Source organism: Sorex fumeus, unplaced genomic scaffold (assembly GCF_029834395.1).
Source record: "Sorex fumeus unplaced genomic scaffold, SorFum_2.1 ptg000002l, whole genome shotgun sequence".
Classification (NCBI taxonomy): Eukaryota; Metazoa; Chordata; class Mammalia; order Eulipotyphla; family Soricidae; genus Sorex; species Sorex fumeus.
Window position 1 is genome coordinate 39391919 of NW_026606059.1, and position 18044 is coordinate 39409962.

The window sequence follows — 18044 nt, forward strand, 5'->3', positions numbered from 1 at the left end:
TCTCCACTCCGCCCTCCTTCGCCGCCACCCCCCCCGCCCCAACCCCGGCCCCGAAACTGCAGCCACTGGGCCGCGAGCACCCCCCACCCCCACCCCGCGCTCGCGGTCCTGCCGCCGCCGCGCACCCTTTAGTTTGCTCGGCCCGGGGCGCTCCCCAACACCCCCTACTCCAGCCTTCCCTCCAACCCCCCACTTTCATCCCAGGCCTGCAAGGTGAAGAAAATAAACTTAAAAGCAAAGCAACTCCGCGACTGTAAATAAAACGCCCAGTACCTCGAGCCCGAGCGCGAGTGCCGGGCGCGAGGGGCGCGGGAGGCGGGGATGGGGGGGCGGGCGGGGGGGACAATGAGCGCATGAAGTTACCTGCCCGGCGGCGGCGGCGGAACTGGCTGCGCGCTCGGCGCCGACGGGTGCGCGCCGCGGCTTGGGGGAGAGAGTTGAGCGCTTTTTCCCCCCCTCTTTTTTTTTTCTTTCTTTTTTTTTTTCTCCTCTTCTTCTTAAACAAACCACAAACGGATGTGAGGGAAGGAAGGTGTTTCTTTTACTCCTGAGTCCAGACACCTCTTTCTTGTTCCGTCTAAGCTTGTTTGGCTGAACACTTTTTTTTTTTTAATTGAGAAAAAAGGAAAAAAAAAAAGGAAAAGAAAAAGGAGTTGCTTGATGTGAGAGTGAAATGGACGTAAGATTTTATCCACCTCCAGCCCAGCCCGCTGCTGCGCCCGACGCTCCCTGTCTGGGACCTTCTCCCTGCCTGGACCCCTACTATTGCAACAAGGTGAACGCTCTGCTTTTGTTTCCACCGTGTTCTGGCTCGGGGTCCCGGGAGGGGGGCGGCGGCGGCCGGGACCGGGCGGCCGAGGTCAGTGCCCGGCGCGCTCGGCTCGCAGCCCGCTGCAGCCCGGCTCGCGCTCGGCTGGTAAATATTGTGCAGCGGCTCCGGGGGTTTGCCCAACACCGCGATTGTGCGGAAAGTGACACGATTTGCTCGGATTCTTTCCTTCCTGCTGTTCGCGACTAAGGATCCCTGCTTAGGTTTGCCGGGGGGCGTTTGGGGGGAAAAAAAAGAGACAGAGAGAAAGAGAGAGAGGGAAAACCACGGAATACTTTGGGGGGTGTGTCTGGGGTTCGGGAAAGGACGCAGAGAGTTAAGAGAATTCAGTTTATTTTTGCAGTTTTTACCTTCTTTGTGCCTTTTACGAGCAATCGGGGTCTCTTTGCACCGCTCCTCTGGCCGGGATGAGTAGCCAGGAGAGCCAGCCCGGAGTCGGGGTGTCGGGACCCGGGAGACGCCTCCGCCCCCGCCGGGAAAATTGCTCCACAACTCTTTTGTTTTCCTAAACCCGTTTGGGCAGCCGAGCCCCGCGTTCGCGCCTGGGTGCAGCGGGGTACCCGGGTTGTGTGTGTATGTTTGGGGGTGGGGGGGAGCAGCTCCCTCTTGGGGGATGCGCGGGGGAATTGGCAAGTTTGGAGCCGAGCGCTGGCGTTCACGTCTAAAGCTCCGGCAATTCGCACCGGCTGGATCAGGGTCCCAAGCTCGGCGGGACCCGGTCCCGGTGATCCCTGACGCCAGGGCCTGAGGGAATCGGAGTGAGGATGAGCCAGCGAGGATGGGGGCGCCAGCCCGGGTTATTGCGGGGTCCCGCGATCTCTTAGAATCGTCCGGGAGCGCGTACGGAGTTATTCTCGGGGCTTCCTTGAACTCTCGGTCCCCAGAGAGGCCAGCCAAGGAGACAGGCCTCCGAGCACACTCGCACGGACAGAGCCCGTCAGTCCTGGGCTTACTGGACGTGTCTCTGCAGTTCGGGGCCGGCAGGATGTCGGCGAGGACCGCTGAGTTCGGAGATGCGGAGCTAGCCGTGTAAACGTCCAGCGCCCGCGTCTCGGGGAGCCTGCCCGCTAACTCCCCGCGGGCCCAGCGCCGAGCTCCACTGTGCAGATCGCTGGAACTCCTAACATTGGCATGGTGGCAATTTATCACCAACCCCCCTCCTCCCCTTTTACGTGGTACAGAGGTATTTAACACACTGCCTGATCTGCACCCCCAACCTCTCCGCCCCCTCCCCCCCCACCTCCTCCCCCTCCACTCTCCGCTCCCTGCCGCTCCCCGGACTCTCAGCCCTAGGTCAATCGCCACACACACACACACACACACACACACACACACACACACACACTGCAAATAAGTCTGCCTCTCTCTCTCTTCTTCCTCCTCTCCTCCCTCGCCCCCCTCCCCTCTCTCTTACACACACACACACACACACACACACACACACACACACACACACACACAGCGCTGAGTTGAGTGATATCACCCCATTGCAGAAGCTCTCCTTACTATATACAATGTAAACACCCAATAAAGGGACGTGCAGTGTGCTCGTGATGTTTAGGCAAGTTTGGATGGAGGGAAATCTAGGCTGAAAGGTTTTCCATCCCACTGGGAGCCCTTTCAGCTGGGGGTAAATTGGAAGGCACGGGTCACTTTGGCAAGAGAAGTTTGTATGATAAAGTTTCACTATCTGTTAGGAACATAGTTCTTTTATTCTGAAAATCTGCTTGTGCCTTAAAAGCAAGTATTTTGTGTTGGTAGCACTTTGTTTTGCTGATACCACAAATGCAAACTTAAAAAAAAAACGGGAAAAAATCAGTCTTAGCTTGGAAAGTGAAGAAAAATCCCAACAGTAGTACCAGAAGCAAAGGTCAGAACTATTCTGGCAGTAAAACTGGAAACATCTTATTAAATTTATCAGTGATTTTAGGCTCCAAAAAGAAGGTAATGACTTGGATACACATTTCACTCATCATTCTTGTGATAGTGGGGGTCAGATTTAATTTAAAAGTTAAATGCTTTGGAAAATCAAGAATTACTTCCATATATTAAATCATTTTCCAATTAAGTGCTTTAAATAATTTTAGTGGGTAATGCTGTGAGTTGAATAAATTAATTTAGAAAGTCTTCAGAATTTCTGGACTAGGTCATTGAAGTTCCTTTTAAGTCACCCAGTGTATGAGGAGCAAACTGTTCTTTTTAAATGCAAATTAGCTACATTTTCTATAGACTAGTTGCAAGTCCTCTATTTAACTTATACTAGGAATAATGGATTTTTAAAGATGCAAAGTCATAAGATGTACTTGTAATAGGAGGAAGCAACTTCATGGGAATAATTCTTGCAGGATGGCTCCGCCTGCCACTCTCTGTGGAGCAGTGTATCAAATATATTTGTCACTGATCCCTGATTCTATTGAATATATTGACTAGGTTTGTTGGGCTCTCAAAAGAGCCCAAACCCTCTTCCCCCCCACCATCCCCAACACTCCATCATGATTCCCTTTAGAAAAAAAATTTCAGTCCCGTTCCACTATTTTAGCCTTTTAAAATGTAGTCAACCAAGACTCAGTTTTGCAATCACTCAAGTCTATTTGCAAGGATAGGGAAGATAAGCAGAAGTTTAGAAGAGGTGAAATAAGAAATTTGTGTCTACATTTTGTGAAAACATATTGGATCAGACTTTCCCCAAAGAGATAAAACTCCGAAGTAAACCTTGTCTCTTTCATGGGTAAAATGAATATACAGCTTGTTACAAGAAATTGTCAGTCGCGTTATTTGTTTTTATAGGATGATAACACCATAAATTATCTGTGTTTTGAATCTTCAGCACTTTACCAGATAAAGTTGATGTCCTAAATTCAGTATCTTCCTGTTCAGTATCTATCATGCAGTAGTAACTAGAGTTTCTCCCAGTGACATTTTTTCAGTGTCAGAAGAGACCCTCATGGAGAAAATGAATAAACTCCCTGAAGCTTTTCTAAACTACAATGTGGTTGTTTTACTCTACTGGCAATTCTCGGCACTAATGCTCTATAGGTTGCCAAAACACTGCTTACATTTTTCAGCTAATATACTTCATTGGAGGAATTTGCAGAAACAGTTTAATCTAGCATGGCTTTATTGTAAGAGCATATTATATTATGAACACATCACTATGCAAACTGGCCTCCATTTTCACCTAGCCCATTGCTGGAGAAAAGTGTGAACAATGTGAATGATGTTAGTTATGGCAATTGTTCGAGACACCTCATACAAACAGGCAGAATGGATGGCATTTGCTGTATATAGGTCAGCCTTTGAAATTGCAATGTAGCTCGTAGACTGGACAGAAACACGTAGGCTGGAAGTAAGTGTTCACCAGTGGAACTTAAAACTTGGTTATATTTCAGACTTGGTGAGATGGGTACATGGTCTGGTTTCATCTATTCACTATTTTAAGTAAAAATTGTATCCCTTCATTGAACTCATTGCTACCCAAAGAAATTGGATTAAAGGAGTTTGCAATTAGAGCTCAATAGTAAAATTAGTCCTGGTTTTTGTTCTTGTGGAAGATGTCAGAGCATCAGTTTGAGCATGAACAGAATAATAGCATCTCCTTTCAGTTTCTTAGTTTAGTGTCATTTCTAAAGATTGTTTTCACTGATTTTATGCTCAAATGGGACAAAGATGTGGCACGTTTTCTTTTTTACAATGATGTTATGTGTTCAGTTATTGCTCAGTATCTGCCCACATAAGGAGTCGTAATACAATTATGTTATGACATGGCTAATGACAGGGATGCTGACCTCTGCCTGCAGAGGGAGAGGAAATAATGGTCTTTACTGTTCTCCGTGGTTGCTTTTGTAGAATCAGGTCCTGAATCTTTCTTCGGCTCATTGAGAAACTGGGAAGTCCCAAACACAAACCATGTTAACACTAGTTATATACAGTGTAAAAAATCATGGACATGTAGAATATTGGGCTTTTGTCATTGAAATGAGGAAGAACAATCCATAATCTTTTTGTGTAAACATAAGAGGATAGACTGATTTATGATAAATTCTGCCTGAAAATGTCAGAGTGAACATTCAGCATTTGATAACTTTTTGGAAAATAAGATCCATTATGTTCTCTACCAGATCTCTTGTGACTTATTTTTTTCATTTAGAGTCCATTATTTATTCTACTTTAATGTGGCAAAACTCATATATTTTAAGTACTGGACTTGAAGCATACCGATATGGAATCTTTTTTTTTTTCTGTTTTCAATGACTAAATCTAAGAAAAAGGAGTGGAATACCTGGAGGACAGGAAGGGTATATAAGCCATTTATAGAATCATGCCTGATTACTTTTCTGCCTACCTGACTAACTTCTTGGGCTTTGGGAAATTCATAGTTGATACTTTGGACTATTAGTAGGGTAATTGAAACTCCCCTAGGAGTGTTATGTGCTATTAGCTGGCACATTTCCTAATTTTTGAGGTCTTTAAATATGTTTTCAATAAATCTACTTATAAAAAAGCCATTGAATGGTTTTGGCCACTAAGTCAGATACCAGGCTGAAACCTCATATCTAGCTATCTTTGTGAGACATTTTGAAATCACAAATTTAATTTTTAGTGCATATGCAAAAAACTATAAGTATAAACTTTGGAGAAATTTGATATTTTAAAATACAGTTGTTACATGTTCAGCATATATATGTATATATATTTAAAATGACTGTTCAGCATATACATATTTAAAATGACTGAAGGATGATGTTAAGTAACATTTTGATAGTTAGCTTAGTTAAAAAACTAAACATATTTAAATATAATCCAGTTGACTGCCTATTGTGTATATTTTTTAAAAAAGTGATTTGCCTACAAGGGGAGGAAAGAAAGAATTCACTTTGACTTGGGAGAAGTAGGGGAAGTTTCAAGCTAACTATGGCTTCCTTGGCACCAAAACAGAGTCTCAAATATTAATTTTTGGTGTATGCGAATGTTTTTGTAGTTATTTATTGAGGACAGGGTGTATGTGTGTGTATGCATTGAGTCCAATTCAAGAGAGGAATAGCCTATAGCTTAAAGAATTGGAAGTAAACCTTATTTTTTAATGAAGGGTGGTTTACTTTAGTGCTTTCCAATATTGTGTTAGCAAACTAGAAAGTTTAAAAGACCCTGGGGACATTTCTCAAGTGCTCATGATCCTTCCTGTCCTGATTGAAACCTGCTGGTGGCAGCAGATATCTCTGTGTGCTGGGTGCCTTTCCTTCCTTCCTCCTTATCCTCTTCTAAAGTAGCCCCCAATCTTGGAACAACCCCCACTGTGGATTTTTCTCCATGTTAATTGGAATCTGGAAGCTTCTTTCTTTTTTTCTTCTTTTTTTAAAAAATCTTTATTAGTGAAACACCAGTTGTAGACTTACAAATTTTTGTCCTTGAGTTTCAGTTATACAATGATCAAGTACCCATCCCTCCACCAGTGCCTAATCTCCACCACCACTAATCCCAGTATCCCTCCCACCCCCCCCCCATCGCCCTCTGTGGCAGGGCACTCCCTTTTGTTCTTTCTCTCCTTATGGGTGCTGTGGTTTGCAAAAGAGGAATTGAGTGGCAATCATGTTTGATCTATAGTCTACTTTCAGCATGCATCTCCCATCCTGGGCGGATCTTCCCAACACTCTTGATTTGGTGCTCCCTTCTCTATGTTAGCTGCCTTTGCCCCTAGAGTGTGCGGCTGGCCTCCAAGCCATGGAGTAAACCTCCTGGTATTTATCTCGGCTATTCTTGGGTGTTAGTCTCCTATTTTGTTACTCTATGTTCCCCAGATGAATGCAGTCTTTCTATGTCTGTCCCTCTCTTTCTGACTCATTTCGCTTAGCACGATACTTTCCACATAGTACCACTTATATGTAAATTTCATGGAAGCTTCCTTCTTGCCTATACTCTCTTCTTCCGCAGTACTTGGTGTGCTATACGGGTCTTCCTCCAAATGACCTGATTTTCTTCCGGTTCCCAAGTCCTTATCCTCTTTTAAAAATCCTGAATTAAATGTCTGTCCTTTTTCCTCCCCTCTCCATCTAAAAGAATGGCATAGAGTCATATAGCAACATTTAATAATAGACAAAGAAAACTGATTTGGCATCAAGAGGAAAATAACTGAGCAGTTTCTAAGCTCTCACAGTCTAGCCCCCATTAGACACAGTATATTTGGAGCACAGAAGTAAGCCTGAACATCCCCTTACCAGTAAGGAATCTTTATGGAGACTCTAAAATAGATTAAAGAATTATATTCTGATCTTTAGTTGGCATACAGTAATTTAGGTTAATTAACTAAATGCTTTACATACTTACATATTCTCTTGTGGTTTGGGATGACTTTAACAAAGTTTAATAATTTTCCATTCTACATTCTGGCACTTTGAGTGTTTATCTCAATTTTCTAGTAAGTCATCAGGTAAAATATTTATGCCTTAATAAAAATTAATTATAATTGCTTTTAGTTGATTAAGTGCTATTAACAATGACATTTTAAAATATTTCCAACGGTTTAAAATAAATCATGTTGTACACAAGCAAATCCAATCATCTAAAGTTTATAATTTTGATGAAAATAAGATTTTAGTAAACCATACTTAAAATATTATGCCCTCAATAAATAAAATACTATGCCCCAAAGCTATCATCTTGCCTGCAAGAAGCTTTCATGTAAAGTATATAAATGTGTGAACATTTCCTTGTTAGTTTAAATTGATTTTCAACCAAATTTGAACATGGAAATATTTATGTTAATGAACTTCAACAATGCTTTGTTTCTTGTCATTATTTTCATTTTGGTATTACTGACTTTTTGGGGGGGGGGGCGGGAGTAGGATGGGAGGGGATTGCTACACCCAGCAGTATTCAGGAACTATTCCTGGATCTGTGCTCAGGAGTAACTCCTAGCAGTGTTCAGAGGAACCATAATACTAGGTGCCTGAGAATTCAACCCGTATAGCCACTTTCAACCAAGTGCTTTACCTCCTGTATGATCTCTCCAGTCTCTATTGATGTATGTTCAATTGGCAGTTTGCTTTGAAGGTGCACTTTTCAGAATCAGATGGCTTGTGATCTCCATTCATTGATAAGGATATAGGACCAGAAGTGGAGTGAATTGTGTTAACTGGACTGTCCACTATGGAATGGAAGTGCTGTGGTGCCACAGCTTACACCTGCCCTAATTGTTTTGGTTTTAAACAATGTGTGCCAAGGGATCTCAAAAAGCAATTTCTCATTTAAAAGAGTTGAGTTATAAACTGCTTAGATGGGGTAGTTTATAATGGAAACGTCAACAGACAGTTAATTATAGCGGTCCTTCCATAATTCTTTGTGACATGGAAAGTTCTCATTAACTTGAATAGGTTTTTCCTGCTTGTAACATGCCCATAACAAACATTTTTTTGTTTGTTTGTTTGCTTTGGGGCCACACCCAGAGATGGTCAGACTCTGCACTCAGGAATTACTCCTGGGGAGGCCTGGGGGACCATATGGGATGCTGGGAATTGAATCTGGGTCAGCTCCATGCAAGGCAGAGCCCTTCCTGCTATACTATCACTTTAGGCCCTAACACTCAATTTGAAATTGAGCATAGTATATTGCTTTGTGTAAGGATGTTGGTGGTACAGCAGAATAAAGCAGTGAGAAGATGGCCAGAAAGAACTCCTCTGCTTCTTCTTGATGGGAGGTACCAATAAGACTTTACCAAAAGTCTTTTTTTTAGGGGGGGGGGGTTATATTTTTTGGATCACACCAGGCTAATTCCTCGTGCTGTATTCAGGGATCACTCTTGGAGGGGGGACCATATGGGGTGCTAGGGATCAAAGCCAGGTCTGCCACATGCAAGGTATCTATATTTTAGAGCAATTGTGAGCGCGTGTGTGTGTGTGTGTGTGTGTGTGTGTGTGTGTGTGATGTGTTTCTCATGTTTCTTCATGTATTTCTGGTCATGAATGCATGAAAATTTGTCCTAAATGACAGAAAACCTCATTATCACATTTTTGAAAGCAATTTAACCGTATTTCACAGGAGAGGATGTATTTCACAATGCACGGGTTTAATTGGCATATTATAACCTAATAAGACTGATGTCTTTTTGAGAAAACCCATAGGTCTTTCTTTTTGAAGAAAAGACTCCTTTTTGTTGAGGATTTGAGATAAAAACTAAAGGCCTTTAAACCTGTGTTGACTTCCTCCCTAGGCAAAATAAATATAACAATGAAAGGATATGATTTTCTTGCCCCCAACCCTCTGCTTCCCATTCTTTTTAGGTGCCCGACTTTGTTCTCCATCTGGTAAAAGTTCTAACACTAAAACCCTTAATCCACCTGTGTCCCAATCTTCCCTGTATCCATGAGAGAAAAAAAAAACCTGTACTTGCATCAAAGAAGCCTTATGAGAATTAAGGAGTCAACAGAAGTAGATTATTTTGAAATCCTGTGGAGAAATATCTTAAAAACTTCAAATAATGGTAGAGCTTAGAAACATACTGTATTCTCAGCCTGTTCCTTCTATTTCTGTTACCCTAGTGAAATAGAATTTCCAAAGATGTAGACTCGTGCTTCTTTCAGGTAGGGAGTAAAAGGGATAACCTTTCTAGAGGGTCAAAGGTGAACTTGGGAAAATGGAGTATGTGTAGGTAAGGTCTATAATTTCCCTCCATCAGACATTGAGAAGCCCCCCCAGGGGGCCTCTTTTTTCCTTCTATTCATTGAGTCCGGGCACCTAATGAGAGATGCTACTGAGGGGAACTGTTGCCTGTTTTGCAGTGTAAGAAGATAAGATAAAAGTTGAGAATAACTGCTACAGCGGGAAATGCCCTCTTGTAGTTCTTGACTTCAGGGAAACCAGCTCACTCCTGTGTACTGTCGCCTACCATAGGGGTCTAAGATGAGAACTACAACGTGCACGATTAATTAGTGAATGGACCAATTGGTTCTAAATATAGACCAATTACATTGAAAGCATATTGACGTGCCATCTGATTTCCTTAAGTCTTTTAACTCAATTAAATGGTTCATTTTAAAAATGATGGGTAAAGTGTTAGATATGCTGGCATGTCCATACTATTATAAAAAAAACAGTTCCCCCTTTCTAGGCCAGTATGCTTCTGCCTAAAATGCCAGTAACAATTGCATAAAGAGAAATGTTAATAATAAAGAGGCAGGATAACCTTTCAACAAAAAGTATATTTTATCATTTGGCAGATGCAGTCATGAACATTAATCATAGAAACCTGCAGATAGTAGAAGCTTAATATCAAAGCTAATGATTTATTTTATGTTAATGACTTTCTGCCAGGGCATAAAAGACTGTTCATAATGGACTCTTCGTGCTATGTTCAGTTACTAAGGCTAATGGGATAATCTTTTCTCTCCCAAAATTAAGCTTTTTGAAATAAATTATGCTGTTATTTTTCAAGGTAACTCTCAAAAATTTTACTGCAAAGCTAATCTTTTAAGAACTGCTTAAAGAAATAAAGAGGAAGAAAAATCCCCAAGCAGCTTTCCTAGTTCATGAACAGTTTTACTTAATTAGAGAAAGTTTGAACATATACTAATAGCTCTGAACTTGTGATGCCAAATAATTTTAAAGTCAGCCCTGGGTGAGGCAGGCTGCCTTTGGAGGTTCATCTCCTGTAAGCACATCCCACCATAGGATGTGTTTGTGTCGATTATCAGCCAATAATGAGCTGGAGAGTAACAAAACACTGAGTAGTTCAGTGGGAAGTTTTAAAAACCATGTTTACAATTAGTTATAACCAACATTATATTTCAATAAGAGATAATTTGCCTACTAAAGTTCACATAATGTGCTAATCATGTCTAGTGGTTAATAAAGGCCTCCTACCTCACTCCCTTGATGGCTATAAAAGGCTATTATTTTCATGGCAGCAGTTCAGGTACAGCTGCTGTGTGTTAATAATGCATCATTGTCCCACTAATCAACACACCAAAGGTCATCACCCCTAAGCACCTAAGCCTCCTATTCTCTTTCCAAAATATTTATGAACACCTTAAAAGCATACTTCTTTATTTTTCCTAGTTTCTAGTCAGTTAATTCCACTCCAAGCTACTTGTGTGATAAAGGTTTTGTAACCTAAGCTGGGTCACAGAGGAGATAAATATATATTCATAGCAATCTTCTCCCATAAACATGTTTCCATATCCACAGTCATTGACTGAATTATAGTCATGAAGCCCTTTATAATTAAGTAGGTGTTCCAAAGCAAGAATGTTTTCAGATTTTACATGTTATTTAAGGAGTCGTTTAGAAGAAAAAACAACTTTCCAATAACCAGTATCAATTAAAGTAAACAGTGAATCGGGAAATGGGAAAGGGTGTTTAAAATCTAAACAGACAGGAACGAGTATTAGTTTATAGACCTGATACCGAAGTGAAATATTATTTGCTTAATTGTTCTTTTGGCATAGGAAAGCAATAATAGTAAAAGCTTCCTAAACCATATTTTCTGCACACAAAGAACATATTCACATGGGATTTCCATTTTGCTAGAAAATTGTGCGAATCAATAAGCCAGCACTTATCTGCATTAAAATGAGGTAGACAACAATTTATAGGCATAGTGGTAGTGTAGTTCTCTTGATACCCTTGGTTAATGTTTAAGATAATCCTTGCTTTTGTGTCCTCAGAGAGGGAAGCCAAAATGTTAAGAGAACAAGATCTCATTTTCTCATCATGTATTATTGTCTTCAGTTTTCTGCTAACTTCTTTTTGATAGCCTTATGTGTATGTATGTCTTTTTCCTTTATGTTTTGAGAACCCTAATTGTCTTCTGAAGAAGAAATGAAACTCAACTATGTTTCCATCGTCAGGAGAAATGCAAAAGGCAAACTAGGAGGAGGAGCTTCTGCAGCACATAATGTACAATGGTACATTTGTCATGCTTTAAATATATAATGCCTACAATAAAATATGTACAGGCGCAGTTGTGATCTATGAAGTCCCTGGCTCCAGTACCATTGTTTGTAGTCTCTACGGTTGTCATACATTGTTCTTTGCACATCATACCCTTACAGCAGAATTTGACACAATTTCCAGCTTTCAGCCCTGCACGATTTTCATTGCACAATATACATGAGTTTGACAGGGTGTGTTGAGGAAAACTCTGGCAAGCAATTGATATTTTGAAGTGGCAAGCGTTTCAGCAGCTGCCTGCTTGTGAAAAAGGAATGATAAGATATACTGTATTGTTAGTTTCAGGGAAAGCATTAAGGTTTAAGCTCTGTAAAAATGTACACATTATTCGTCAGTGGTGAAGCAAGTCTTTTATGTTTTTTTTAGAGCTTAGCTCCCTGGCTGATGTGAACTAGAATGACATTGGTCAGTAAATGAATAGGAGTACTTTGAATTTGAACTGCTGCCAATTTTGCACCAACAAAGGAAACTGACAAAGATTTTATGTGAAATGCAAAGCACAGGCAATGTTTTGGGGGTGGGGAAAGGGAAGGGAAGAGAGAGATAAAGAGAGAGAGGGAGAAAGAGAGAGAGAAAGAGAGAGGGAGGGAGAGAGGGAAAGAGAAGGAGGGAGAGAGAGAGGGAGAGAGGGAGAGAGAGGGAGGGAGAGAAAATGAGAGAGAGAGAGTGAGAGAGAGAGAGATAACTCTAGAGAATATGATTTAACACTTTCTTGCAAGGCTACCAAATAGTTAAAACACATCCATTTTCATGGCTCATCAGTTACAACCTAAGCTGTTTTATCTAACGTTCTTTAAAAACCTGTTGTAGACACATAGGCTTTTAAAATATGTTCATATGGAATTTAGTGTTTTTCTAAATATCACACTGTGCCCTGAAGGCCTGTTGGCAGAATATCAGAGCTGCCCACTGCTGGAGTTCCCAACTCACTCTCTATCTGGTAGTGGGAAATTGTAGTTTAATCAGTTATGGCACTTTCAGTGTGTAACGTTCATTAGCAAGGCAATTTGTCATGACTGCTAATGGTCAGGATGCATCTGCTCTCTCTGTTACAGAGCATGATAAGTAAGAAGACAAATATTTCAATATCTGATAGTATTAACTTGTTTCAAATTTGTAACCCAAGGTTAGTTGCTCAAAACAGACACAGCAGCAGATTAACAAGCATCCTATATTCAATTTTACCGGGTTCTGTTTTTATGGATTTATGACTTTAAAGCACACTAATGTGCTATTATGAAGGGCACAGTCTTTGATTAGATGTTCAACAGAAACTAAGTTATGAGCAGAGTACCTTCTGGGTTCATCTGGAAAAATTTATGTGCATAATATTTTCTATAGAGCTCCATAAATTGAGAGGTTGGATGCATGCAATATTTCTGATGTGCTAAATATTCTTCATATGATTTTTTTTAAAAAAATCGCTTTCCCATTGGTTTATAAACCGATCAGTCACTTTTTGAGTGAGATAAGGTCCCAATCTATTTTAAAACTTCAAAAATTCTAGTGCAAACCTTGGGAATGAATTACAATGTCACATCCCCCTATCCCTGCAGATCACTTTATAAAATCATTGTTCATTGTTCTAAATGGAAAAAGTTAAAAAGATTCCCCCAGTTGAAAGGCTAGCATATTTTATATATTTCATATTTTCTAGCTGTTACATAAGATAGCTTGCCGTACAAAATGTATTTGACACATTTTTATTTTTAATAAAAGGCTCTAAAATTGAGAGCATAATGATTTCTTAGAAACTGAACCCAATCTTGGTAAAAAATTCGTTCTTGCTAGTAACAAAAGCTGTTACTGTTTAAGTTCCTGTTGAGCGGTTAGTTGGTACGCTTCGCTGAATGTTGTCAAAAAGGCTTTCCTCATGATTGACAACCAGGCAGGAATGTGAATGGAGATTTTAATTGCGTATCATGTGTGCATATCAGAGTAAGTGAATTCATGACTCTGCTTAGCTCCATATCTCTGCAGGTCAGCCGTGCCAAAAAATGCTCTTTTATGTGCAGTTTTTTTTTCCAAAAAAGAAAAAGGTGTATGTGTACTGAAGTCATTCGTTATTCATTTCTGAAGTGAAACACTTGTGTTCCTCTAGCCTGGAAGTTTGAAAGTGGAACAAAAATCCATTTTGAGATTTCTTTCTTTTACTCTTCGCACTTCTACTTGGATGATGTAAATTCTTTTCATTTACAAGTTGGGAAAAGTCTGCCAGAACATATTTTTCTCATGGCACTTGCTGTATGAAGTGTATTTATCTTTCTTTTAAAAATTTCCCTAAAAAGTACTCTAAAAAGGAAGGAAAAATTAAGCCAGCGGAAAAATGTACTGAGTGACCTGACTGACTGTCTATAATTTTCAGTCTTTAGAAAAGGCTGATGTAGGAGGGGCCTTTGGGAGGTGGGGGAGGAAGAACATCTTTTTGAACATTGGAAGTTCTTAAAATTATATCTGAATGCAGGTTAAAAGTAGCAGAAACAGTGCTTATTGTAAAATGACACTAATAAATATATGAATGTTCATTTCTTAGAACGAATCTCAACTGACAGCTGAAAGGTCAAAGATTCATTTCTGCTATCTTTTTTTCTCCAGCTGGTGATATCCCATTTATCTTACTGAGATGCATAAACCCCAATACATGTGGCATTTTCAAAAAGAGGGACAGAACTTACTTTGTAAAGTCACTTTGGCTACAATAAGCCCTCTCAGCAAGGACTTACTTGTGTAACAACAAAAACATTCAAATGGATATGCTGTATATAATTTTCCATTTGATATAATGTGAAAAGTTGGCACTTGGGTTATAAATTTAGCACATACCTACTTTTCGATGTCATTTTGAATAGGTGAGAAAAAGATTAGTGCCAGAGTTGGTTTTAAGTGTAACCATAGTAATAAGTAAGGTAATGTTGAAAAGATGGTGACTTTATAGCCTGAGGCTTTCCCATGGGACCTAACTTTGTTCTGGACTCTAATATATTATCTCAACACATTTTAGAATGGTTCACATTGCATTGCATGATGATTTAAACCCTTGATAGGTTTGCAGTACAGAGTGATTGCTATAGGAAGTACTGCTGTGCCTTTAAAATGCTGAAGAAGAAAAAATCAATTTTATTTTTAAAAAATTAGCTTTCTATATGAGGTGAAATTTTTCTAATGTTATGGAAGACTATTTTGTGCTTTTTACTGAGAGCTCAGGGAAGGAAAAACATCTATTTACAAAATGAAAAAAGGTGCTTAGCTGAATGCATTTCACTTTTAGAGATGATATTCTGGTAATGAACTTTATCAAGCAAAGAACATTTCAGTAAAAGTATTAAAGTAGTTCGTTCCTGTTTCAGTTGCCTCACTTAGGGCTGTGTCACTGATTCCATTATAACTTCTTATTTTCAGGTAGCTCTAATGCAGTCCCCATACAAATATTTGCTCAGAGATAAATTGAGAATATTTTAGCTTAAGCAGTCCTCCCCACACCCCTTTGTTATTTAGAATGCACTTGAAAAGAAGTTTGGGGCTTTGCTAATAAGGCACATTTAATTCATTTTTAGAAAATGAAAGCATTTCCTGAACGCAATTGTGTGCAAAACCTTATGGTGAATGTAAGTGGGATGGGGAAAGGTACAGAGATGAGTGAACCATGGCTCCTTCCAACACTGGCTAAAATAAAGGTGAAGGACAAATAATAATAATGCAGCTGTGGTGTGTTGATGTGATATGAAGGGTATGGTCAAAGTGCCGAAGTACACTGAAAAGAAAATAATGAATTGAATTGGGGGAAATCAGGTTGCTTCCTGGAGGAGATGGCATTTCAATTGACCTTAAAACTTGGACAGTGAAGAAGGGGGAAAATAACCCTTATTCTTAAACTTATTTTTTCACTTCCTGCCTCTTTTCCAATGCCTTGAGTTAACTTGAAATACGAAGCAATGCATACAATAAGGTTGTTTGTATTAAGGCAGAATATGATAGCCAGGAAATGGATACCAAACCCATTTCTTAATTTAGGTATCATCACTATAATTAAATATTACATCTGGCCCTGTCCTAGCACAAAGCAAAAATGGAATCACCTTAAATGGCAGAATTCTGATGATGTGAGAGACATAGAAATGGTGATTTTTCAGGAGTAAAAGTTTTCTCTACTAAAAAAGAGCAGAAGGCTTAAAATGAGGAAATAGGTAGAAGCATGTCATAGGTTCTCTGAGGGGTCTGGGTTGAGATTGAGGTAGAGGAATCTAAAGGTGTGATGAAAGACAGGAGCTCCTTGGGGTCAGAACACAGAAAACCAGGCATATGCAACTGAGGATCAAGGGGTAGGGAAACATAAGGAATGCGACTATTGCCATTGCAGAGACATAGTTGGGGAAAATTGAATTGGAATTCTAATGGCTTATTTTAAGTAAGCTAAAGTTCAGTCCCAAGAAGAAAGGACTACCTGGGGAAATGACGTAATAAAATGAACAATTCAGTATTGATCAATTTTTTGGAATGACTTCTAATTATACATGTATCTGATATTTAGAGGTTATATATTTTCTTTCCAAAAGGTAATGCTAAAATCTAACTTGAAACACTGAACTATTGTCGTCTATCTGCATTTTGTTTTTTAGTTGTGGCACAATTGCCAGAAGTTTATATGTATATTCAAATTTCTGTAAATTAAGTGCATTCTTAGCAATGTACCTGTTGAGTAAACTTCCCAAGGTACTAGTAGTTGCTTTCCTGAATTCTTATCCAGTGGTTAATGCATATGCAATTAACAATAAAACTGGGAGATATAATAAAGCATACAAATCAAAATCATCTCATTTGTTTTTGAAGGTATCTCACAATCTTTAAGTATCCATGGGCAGAATCCTCACATTTTTCAACTGAAGTGCCCAATGAATTTACACCCTCAAAGCAAACCCATAGTGCCTATTTAGTCTGGATAGGCCTTCAAAGACTAACTTTTCATCTTTAAGAGACCTGTGCTCTTTACATTCTATAATACATTCCTGCCAGTTTTAACGTAAATATGATATTTTAAAATCACTTACAGTTGAGTCGGGCCAGAGCGATAGCACAGCGGGTAGGGCATTTGCCTTGCATATGGCCAACCTGGGTTCAATTCCTCCACCCCTCTCGGCGAGCCTGGCAAGCTCCTCATGGTGTATTCTATATGCCAAAAACAGTAACAAGAATCCTCACAATGGAGATGTTACTGATGCCTGCTCGAGCAAATCGATGAACAACAGGAGGACAGTGCTACAGTGCTACAGTTGAATCATTGCCATGGTATTCTATATCTGTTGTCTTCCCCTATTTCACTCTTTGCTTCAATGGGCATGAATTGAAGAAGCATGAAATGTTATAATATTTTGGCATATTAAGAATAGATTAGAAACCGTGCAGAAGTTTGTTTGGTTAAGTCATTATCTCAGGCGTATAGGACATTTTATTCACCCTAGGTCTTTCCCTGCCTTACACTGAATGTCCATTTTGGATACGGAAGCTTAACAAAGTTTTGTTTGTTTTGTTTTCTTTTGGCACCAACCTAGTGGTGCTCAGAGCTTACTGTTTTCTCAGGAATCATTCCTAGTGGGTGCTCAATGCTGGGATGGAAATGAGGTTAGATGCATGCAAAAGCTGTAACCCCTCTGCTCTCTTCGACCCACAAAGTTTTGATAAGTCAAAAAATGGAAGAATAGTTAATATTCAATAATTATTGATGCTGCTGGTCTAGTGACATTTTATTTAAATGGAGAATGGCAGAGAAGAAAAAGTCAAAATCCCAAAGTATATTTGCAAGAGAGAAGTTCTGTGGATTTTGGTAATAACTGATGACAGTGATGGAAGAAGGTATCCAAGAGTAATATTATATTCTTAGATAGGCATCGGTATATAGCACTGTAGCACTGTCCTCCTGTTGTTCATCAGTTTGCTCGAGTGGGCTCCAGTAACATCTCCATTATGAGATTTGTTGTTACTGTTTTGGGCCTATCGACTATGCCACAGGGAGCTTACCAGTCTCTGCCATGCGGGCGAGATACTCTCAGTAGCTTGCAGGGCTCTCTGAGAGGGACGGAGGAATTGAATCCGGGTCGGCCACATGCAAGATAAACGCCCTACCCACTGTGCTATTGCTCCAGCCCATTGGTATATAATCTAACCTAAAAACATGAAAAATCCAAGAAAAAGTAAAAGATCAATAAGATATGGAAAGATGATAATGATGACCTGGGCGAGGGTAGGGCAAGGTCAAGGAAAAACTATTACAAAACAAACG

The 18044-nt window shown here is 40.0% G+C and overlaps 1 protein-coding gene across 1 annotated transcript in view; it reads left to right on the forward strand.

Annotated features, from left to right (window-relative positions):
- Positions 1 to 326: 326 nt before the first annotated feature.
- TOX (thymocyte selection associated high mobility group box) overlaps positions 327 to 18044 on the forward strand; it is a 336255-nt gene continuing 318537 nt past the window's right edge. Inside the window, exon 1 of the mRNA XM_056139134.1 lies at positions 327 to 775. Within this exon, the coding sequence (XP_055995109.1) occupies positions 674 to 775 (102 nt within the window). The 5' untranslated portion in view covers positions 327 to 673. The remainder of the gene's footprint in view (positions 776 to 18044) is intronic.